Raw genomic sequence first — 9,161 nt, forward strand, 5'->3', positions numbered from 1 at the left:
TACAGGAGTGAGGCAGTACCAAGTGTGATGCTACGACCTGTAATCTTGGCAGCATACTAAGAGTACATAAGCTTGTAACAACCCACTTCATGTAATGAGTAATGTACGGGCAAATCTTCCTGGTGATCTTTCATAATTACGTTGACTTCATTGTGTATTCATGGTGCGACCCAACCAGTGCAAAACGCACACACAAATCCTTTGTGTGGTGAGATATTCTGCTTCTGAGCAGAAATGTCACTCTTTGCCACTCTCTGTCAGTGAGCCAGTCAGTCAGAGAGGTGTGCAAGTCATTGTCACAACGTTGCGTATGTGATGTTGATGGAGGAGGTTGACGATGGCGTTAAACAAACAAGAGCAAAATCATGCCTGTAAAACAACGAGTCGGGCTAGCCTGTCTGTCCCTTGGTTCGTGGGACCATTTGACACATACGTATGTGTGTGTGTGTGTATGGGTGCACAACCTGCACTATTTATCCGTTGATTGGTTGTGCACTCATACACACACACACACACACACACACACACACACACACACACCCACCAGGGGGTCCGCAACCCCACTGTACTAGATAGTGCTTTTTGCATCTATATTCAAAACCTCTTGTTGTTGGGTCCTTCGTGACACACTGCACTCCATTAAACTCCAGGGGTCACAAGGCAGAGTAGGGAATGTTCCAGAACGCTGCACTCTAGCCGTCACCTAGTGTGTATGTGCAGATGGCGTTGACAGCGGGGACACGAGTGATGGACATCCTGCATTTCCTTTACGACAAAGGGAATCAGACAGCAGCCACAGATGCACCTACAACATGCACACCCACACACACACACACACACAAACACACACACACACACACATGCACACAATCAGTAAAGCCTTTGAAATGATTTTCACATTGGCGGAGTCAGGGGTTTGATTCCCCGCCAGGGCAACCCATGAAATGTTGTAATGGATTTGTAACATTGGATTTGTAACAACACAATATTAATATTTGTTTTGATGACAATGACATTTTATGGAAATGGTTTATATATTTTTTTAAATACATTTTCTTAATTGTTCTTTTTTGTCGTGCACTACACACAACTTTTTGTAAAAATATTTGTATTAATGTATTGAATGAACTAAGACATCTAAATCAAAGCATTGTGTTGTATCTTACCCTAGCAATGTGAAAAGCAAACACATGCTCCAAGCACCCTGCCCGGGCTTGTGCTTGATCTCTGTAGTTACAACTTCATGACAGTAGGGGCATTGAATCATAACAGGGTCAACTCCCAGCACTGCTCTTGTGCGCTGTGGCTGGACCCTGAAGACCGTTGGACCAGACCCATTCTGTGAAGTCCCATTTACTGGGGCTGGTGTAGAGAGGGAGAGACACAGAGTGAGAGAGAGAGAGAGACAGAGACAGAGAGAGAGAGATAGAGACAGAGAGACAGAGAGACAGAGAGAGATAGATACAGAAAGGTAAATAAAACACAATTTTTTTTTGTTGAAGGTGTTTGTATACGCTACAACGTAACGTTACTCTAATATGAAATCCATGCATTAGAGCCAACTGTAGCTATGTGTCCAAATAAAGCTGACTTAATTACTCTGTGTGGCCGGTCCCTGGACGGGCAAGATGGTGACAGCTTGCACGACGGGGAGATTCAGAACAGGAAATGCACCTAATGATCAGAATCATGATGAAGCACACATGCACACAGGCAGAGATCACAGTTCAGATGGAATCAAGAAGAGACAAGAGAGCAATTGAAAAAAACTACAAATACCAGCTTCTCTGTAGGTGGGCGGAGGGGTGGAGGGGAGGACCGCGAGGGCATAGGTGGGGGGTGGTGTTGGGGGAGTCTGGAGAACCACCTCTTCATACGCTGGGGGGTCCATGGACAGGCTGGACTAGACTCAACCACGCTCTGGAGGTGAGGAGGTAAAGGACTGGCTTATACATGGCTGTGAGCACAGGGGGACCATGTGACAGGAAGTGGTGGTGGATGAGGAGCCCTGAAATAGGGTTACAGAACCCTGTCAATGTGGACGTTTTGCCACTGAGTAGACGTTCCAGCACCACGCTACATGGTTTGTTTAAGAGAATTAATTAGAATGAACTATTTAAAATCTTGGAAAACTTCCACTCCTCGTCTGTGGTTCTGGGATTTCCGTTGAGCATTACAAGCGGATGAGTTTCAGCTTAAAGTCAGCTATTTGGCAGGAAATGTTCTTTTTTTTTTCTGACATTTTCTTTGAAATGTCATGTAACTACATCCATGAGAGAATAGTAAGATTTCAGAACGTTGTATGAACTTGAAGACAAAATGTTTGAACCTGAACTATGTAACTTCCCTACTACCATATACTACGTTACATAATTTCTGAACTAGAACATTTCTCGAAAAAACTTCAAAAAGGCAATCCATCCAGGAATTTCTTCTATATAAATTAAAAGAGTAAAAAGTAGAGTAAAATCGAACTGTAGTCTAAAAAATAGATAACTTTAGCTATAACTCAAACCACTAGTGGCTGCTAATGGTTAAACTACAAAGTGCACGTTTAAAGGATCTGGCTAGTTTGTTAAAAAAAAAAGACCCCAGGTTAATGTTGACATTATCTATCTATAGATGTAAATCAGCCATGTTTTTTTTTAACCTTTCGGCCAGAGCAACATTTCAATAAATCGCCAATGTAGGAGGGGGTGTTTTTCAACTGATTGGGACATAGCCTAAGCATTCTGTGTTTACTCTCAGACTTGGAGACTAGAGATGTTTAGATTTCTTATATGTTAAATTATCTGGTCATGAGCACAGTGGAGATTTTTTTTGAACTGGGATTTCTTGATCTCCCACACCAGTTGCAATGATACGGAAAAAAGTGTAGAAAAAGGGGAAATTCTGTTCAGTTGTCTCGTATGTACATTCATATAAAATGTGGCTCCTCATACTTCAGAATGATTGCACTGACTAAATTTCAGCCATTATCTTGGCCCGGTATTCACCTGCGTGTTTGTGGATTCAAATTATAATTTTTCATGCAAAGAAAACAACATAATTCCGCGAAGAAGTTTGATAATGTTAGGTTTTGTGTGATTCCACTTTGCGAACTACAGCCCCTCGCTGCTCTCGACGCGAATGATATACGCCACCACCATTCAGTGGTACAGACATGGCGATCTCTCTGCTCCACTTCACCGCTTTTTCGAAGGGGAGGATAAAAGCATCGAAAGAGGTGAAAACCATTATCAGTCGGGGCATGTGTAGATTTTCAGTTACGCCGATTGGGAGATTGTCGGTCTTGTCCACGCCAGTCGCAGGGAGCGTGACGTCACATACGAGACGCGTAGTCTTCCTCATTGTGTTTTCTCTACAGCCTTAAACTGAATAATTGCACAATAAACGGTCAAACTCTTGACATGAACAATGATCATTTAAATCCACAAACAACATGTTTGTGTAATCCAGGGCATATAAAGACTGGGACCAGAAAATAATTACTTTCTCTCCATTGAAACCCATTCATATTTTACGATCCCTTAGGTCCCACGGGGGTCTACCGGAAGGGGAGGACTTACAAGCTCTATAAATGCTTCGAAACCGGAAATGACGTGAAACTCGGAAGGCTGGCGTTCGAGGATTGAGGAACACACCATCAGTCTTTAGGTCCGTGAGCTAGTGGTGCCGAGATGATGCTTCATGAAACGTCAAAGCCTCGCAGCCAGATGAACCACCAAAGTGATTCGACCTCGAAGCTTCAAATGAGTACGCTAGGGACACCTAGTGGTGAATAAAATTATGATGAAAGAAAGTTTCCTGTGATGATGTGATGTTTGCTTCGTACAGCATCAAAACATTTGAGAATTAAAGTCATTTCAGAGAAACGTGTGAGGGTGCCGTTCATAAATCTCATGGTAGAAAATAAATCATTTGACAAAGATTTTAAGTAGTCATCCCGGGCAAAATAGAAGTCTTATCAACTACAGTAGCCTACTTATAATTGTAATAATAAAACTGCATGATGACTGAGAATGAGTGTGATTAATTCAATAGCCATTAAAGTGATCTTGGAACTGGGTAGTGTCTTCTTTTTGTAAATGATGTGCCAATTGTGAACCCATATCGCGGAACAGCCCGAAATGAAGCCTCGAACGTCACACGCTACGTCATTTCGCTGTGTGAATCCTACTCGATACAGAGCTTCGCTGGGGGCAGGAGCCGAGCTAGGTACTCGACACACGCCCCGATGCCTCGACGCAAACCATAACATCACTACCGTGAGCGTTCGCAGTGGCATGTAAACAAGGAATCGGAACTTGGGGGGTATTCCATCAAAGTCGCTAACGAAAGCGGCGCTTAGTTGATTAAGCCCGGTTAGAACTAACGCCAACTTCCACTTGAGGCTAAAGCCGTTCCATCAACCCAGTTCAGCCGCGCCTTGCTCGGGTTAGTTCAAGACAGGCTTACGTTATCGTGGATTACACGCGCTCACGAGATATGGAACCAGCCCGGATCAAATGTCCGAAAAGCACCGAGCGGGATCTTTTCCAGCGGCGAACAGAAGCTGCTTGTGGAGGTCTATGAGGAGTACAAGCATATAATAACTCAAAAAGGGAACACCTTTACCATTAATAATAACAGGGTGGCCGCCTGGGAATAAAATCGCTGATCTTTGAATGAATAAGTAGTATTAAGCGTAACATATTTTAATGTAATATTGACTATAGCATAGAAATCAGGGAGATAGTCTTGAGGTAACGTGTTGGACTTGCAATCGGTCGTCCGGGGTTCAAAACCCACGCAGTTAGTAATTTAGGCAGGATTACTGGAGAATTTTAAGAACTTTTCATGCCATTTATTTGCCATTTCTTTGAATATTCTAAATTGACTGACCATAGTATTTTTCTCAACAGATGTCGTCTTGGCTGCCTGCCGTGAAACTCACCTGAATGGAATTTATGTGGCTGCAATTTCCCATGCAGCATTGTCTTTGTGACAAAGGCTTATCAGTAACATTAATATTAACATTAACATTACCATGTTTTTTTGCAAGTTATATTTGGGTTCTATGGATATTGTAAGACATATTTATTATATAAAAAATCAATTGTTAGAAAAAAAAAAGCAGACGGCAAGAAATCAGTATCGTGCCCAGGACACGAACTAGGGTCGCCCGTACAATAGAGCAGATGCTGGACCACTCAACCAAATGCTGCCTTTCAAATTCGATATAATACATAAAATTGTTAGCAACAATAGATAGCAATTCTTTTCATTATTTTATTTGCATCATTTAATCATAGACCCTTAGTGAAAATATACGCTGTTTGTACTTCATATATGTACATTTATGACAAAATCGTGAGGACTAGGCTTGGCGGAACCTTCTGATGGTACACTTGTTTCCGACAGATGGGTCTTCTCTGAAACACCGCTCAAGTAAGCCTGACAGTTAGCCTGGTACCGACCAGGTTCATTCGGTCGGATAAATTGCCATGGTTACTAAGCGGAGATTCCCTTAAATCACGTTGATGGAACGCAACTCTAGCTTAAAGCAGCGAGGCTAAGCGAAATAAGCCCGGCTTTGCTTTTAGCTTGGTTGATGGCGGATGCTTCATGAACCAGATCCAGAGTGCTCATCCGTTTACCCTGTGCCTCTGAATAAACCACGTGTTGAACTTGTACCACTCCGAGTCATACCTAGCCCCGAAACCATAAGTAGGATTAAAACTATGTGTGGTGGAGAGGTCACTGAGTGCAGAACTTCAGAAGGTCAGTACATGGCTATCTGAGAACAAGCTCCCTCCATTTAGGTAAAACTTAATCTATACTTTTTGGATCAAACCCAAAATTTCAGAAGACACCTGGATTCAAGGTGGTAGTGGGTGAATCTGAGATCACAGCCAAGCAAACTGTGACATACTTAGGTTGCATTCTTGACAATAAATTAACTGGGGAGGGTATGGCTGTGAAGGTTCTTTCCAAAATGAATAAGAAATTACAATTTCTGGCTAGAATATTCCATCTAATTGATAGGAAAGTTCTGGAGATACTGTCTGGGGCCCTAGTACAAGGCCACTTTGATTTTGCCTGCACTTCATGGTTTACAAAACTCCCTAAAATCCTCAAAAATAAATTATAAACATCACAAAATAAACTAGTAAGGCTGATCCTTAAGCTACAACCTCTCACTCATTGCACTCCAGCGCATTTTAGTAGCCTTAAGTGGCTGAAAGTAGAGGATAGAGTAAATGATATAACTGTGTATTGTGCATAGTATTATTAACACAGTAGGCCTACCTAAATATTTATGTATTTATTTTTCAAGGATACTAAACACACATAGCTACTCCACAAGGAGAACTGTGATTGATCTTGTGTTGTTCAGATTTAGAAGTTGCATGGGAAAGGGCTCTTTTTTATATTCAGCAGCAGTTTCATGGAATGGGTTACCTGCTAGTATGAAGAAAATTGTTTCTTTGATCAATTTTAAAACAGCCTTAAAGAAGTGGTTGAGCAGCAGACAGTCATAGTGTTATTTGGGGTCTCTTTTATAGATAAAAAATGTATGTATATATGAATTGCGAATGGTGATTGGAATGTCATATTTTACTTTGTAAACACACTGTCATGTACATTACCTTTAACACACAAACCTACATACACCTACTGTATATACATGCGTACAATACCAAGGGACCACAATGGAAATAAGCCCATGGGCTTTTTTGTATTATCCTTTTGACCTGTACATGTACCTGTACATCCTTGCCTTTGTGCATGTGTCAATAAAAAATTTAAATCAATTAAATCAATCAATAACCAATAGACATTAGAGACAATGTCACCAATTAATCATAGGTCTTTGGAAAGCGGACAAATTCTTTTAGCTAAATGTGAACATGGCTAAACCAAGTCCCAAGGTAGGCTGGTAAGGCACAGGGTAACACCATGGTCAAGTAAATATCCTTCAATGAGCCCACCTAACACAACAATAATGTTGTATCATATATAAAATAATCCATCATGGAATTTTGTACATAAGGTTTTCAAACCCAATAATACATTGCAGTGTATGGATGGGTTATGTATTGCTGTTTTCCATTCTAAACTTCATAGGTTTCAAGAACAAAATGTTACCACCCAACGTCAAACATTGCACAACCATTGTGCAATGTTGTGCCATTGTGTCAATAACTGTAATTTCCATGTAGTTGGTAATTTACCTATTGAAAGATAATAATTAGACATTCTAAAATAGAAATAAAGTTCAGGCCTAAGTACCTCCAACTTTCTCTGATGTAAGCTGTTGAAATGACAACCACAACCCCTTTCAGTTCCACAACAAAGCCAACAAAACAAGACTATTTCCCCAAAGGGTGCCACATGTGCTGCTGTACACAGATGTAGCATTGTCCCGTCTTCAACACACCTAAAGTTGTAGGTTCACCGCGATAGGTTAGCTTCAACACGTACTGCTACGAAACACAGAAAAACAGGCGACTTACCTGGTGGCATGGAGGCTCAGCAGATGAGAATAGGTCTTCCCATGTTAGCGACTATCATGAGTGTCACAGCCTGCAGAACCAGTTCGGCCCAGGGTGGAATGTAAGGCATGCAGCTTTCAGACGCGCACACAGACACACACACACACACACATGCGAGAACACACACACACATGCACCAACACACACACACACACACACACACACACACACACACACATGCACCTTTCTGCCATCTATTCTTCCTCCTCTCCCACTCTTGTTCTTCATCTCTCGTCCTTCTTTTGTGTTCGTCTTTGTCTCTCTTTGTCTTTTTTTTCTCTACCTTCTCTCTCTGTGTGTCTCTACGGCTCGCCCTGTCTATGTAAAATTATATCATCTGTTTACTCGACCATTCAACACAGCTGCTTACTGTCTCCTTTACATGGCCTCTCTAAACAGTATTCCCGGTATCTAGATCGTGCGGCCAAGTTGTTTTTTTCTAATACTAATAAGCAACTTTTATGTGGTGTGGTGTTTGTGAAACAAATCCCTTTATTTATGTATCATACACAAATGAGTGGCAGCTTAATACGTCAGCCTCACACAGGTGGATAACGTCAGCCTGTTTGAATGCCATTCAGGAGTTTTGAATCGCAGCTGTGTGTCAATGCGAGCCGGCTTTTATCAGTATATCAAGAGACGAGAGATCTTTTAGTCCAACAGGTTTTGCATGCAATCATGTGTTGCAGCAGACATACCTATAGCAATTGATAATCCGATTTGCATGACATTACAGAATATGACGCCACCACAAAAGCACCAAAGACGATCACAACTATTAACCAAACAGCTTTTATTATGAAACACTTGATTGAAACCACTAGATTGTTCCTGCTAAACTGAAGCGTGTTACAGTTCATCTTTCGATGTCTCATTGACTTGTGGCTGTGGTGACTCACCGGTTGCCTGAAAACACAAGAAACATAGATGAAATAAAAGGTGTATACAGTTTATAATAGATACCCCATTCTGTTTTCAATACAGACCCCATGTTGTTCAAAGAGTTTTGTTTTATGACATTGAACTTGGCATAAATACATACCTCCTCCTCATCATCATCATCATCATCATCATCATCATCATCACCATCCTCATCTTTATTCTCTTTCACAGGCAACACTCCTCCGTTGTCCAGGAACGTGGACAGTGTGTCCAGGTCCCTAGTCCCAGAGTACACAACCTCCTGTGAACCAGGAGATAAGACAACCCAGGGGGAGAGGATGAGAGGAGGGCATGGAGGAGAAGGAAGGTAGACTGGGTACCCCCCGCCCTTTCTGCCGGCGATTTGAATTCGCCCTGAAGCAGGGTCTGGAGAAGAGCAATACATTTCTTTCTGCTTCCGATACGTTTTTGCGGGAGCCAATCACCAAGCTGGCTTTCCCCCTGGCGCGCTTTTGGCTGGTTTAACGCAATGAAGACAGGGAAGCGACGGCAAGCAGCCAATTGCGTACAGAGTCGTTTGAACTAGGCCCGTTGCTCCAGCCTCTTGTGCTGAAGAAAATGACAGCAGCCTCCCCAGACCAATGTGCAATCTACGATTGAGCTTGGTCTGGCAATAGTCAGGCTAGAAGGAAGGGGCTTAACATTCTGCTTTGGATCAGTTTCAGGCCGTCTGACAGGATT

At 42.1% G+C, this 9,161-nt stretch overlaps 1 protein-coding gene and 1 long non-coding RNA gene across 3 annotated transcripts in view; both read right to left on the bottom strand.

Moving 5' to 3' along the window:
• Positions 1-448: 448 nt before the first annotated feature.
• On the bottom strand, positions 449-7,488 carry LOC307070836. Of its 2 annotated transcripts, XR_013811581.1 has the most exons (4): positions 1,780-7,488; positions 1,600-1,674; positions 1,167-1,362; positions 449-805 (listed from the first exon to the last, which is right to left on the bottom strand). It is a non-coding gene; the product is annotated as an uncharacterized lncRNA (long non-coding RNA). The 2 variants fall into 2 exon arrangements; XR_013811582.1 differs by having other exon boundaries at positions 1,600-7,486.
• Positions 7,489-8,314: 826 nt separating this feature from the next.
• The window catches only part of pdia2 (protein disulfide isomerase family A, member 2), a gene marked incomplete at its 5' end in the record, with an annotated part of 8,776 nt that continues 7,929 nt past the window's right edge, over positions 8,315-9,161 (bottom strand). Inside the window, 2 exons of the mRNA XM_079729504.1 lie at positions 8,315-8,444; positions 8,581-8,721. Of these exons, the coding sequence (XP_079585630.1) occupies positions 8,388-8,444; positions 8,581-8,721 (198 nt within the window). The 3' untranslated portion in view covers positions 8,315-8,387. The remainder of the gene's footprint in view (positions 8,445-8,580; positions 8,722-9,161) is intronic.

This window comes from Pollachius pollachius, assembly GCF_949987615.1.
Source record: "Pollachius pollachius genome assembly, chromosome: 2".
Classification (NCBI taxonomy): Eukaryota; Metazoa; Chordata; class Actinopteri; order Gadiformes; family Gadidae; genus Pollachius; species Pollachius pollachius.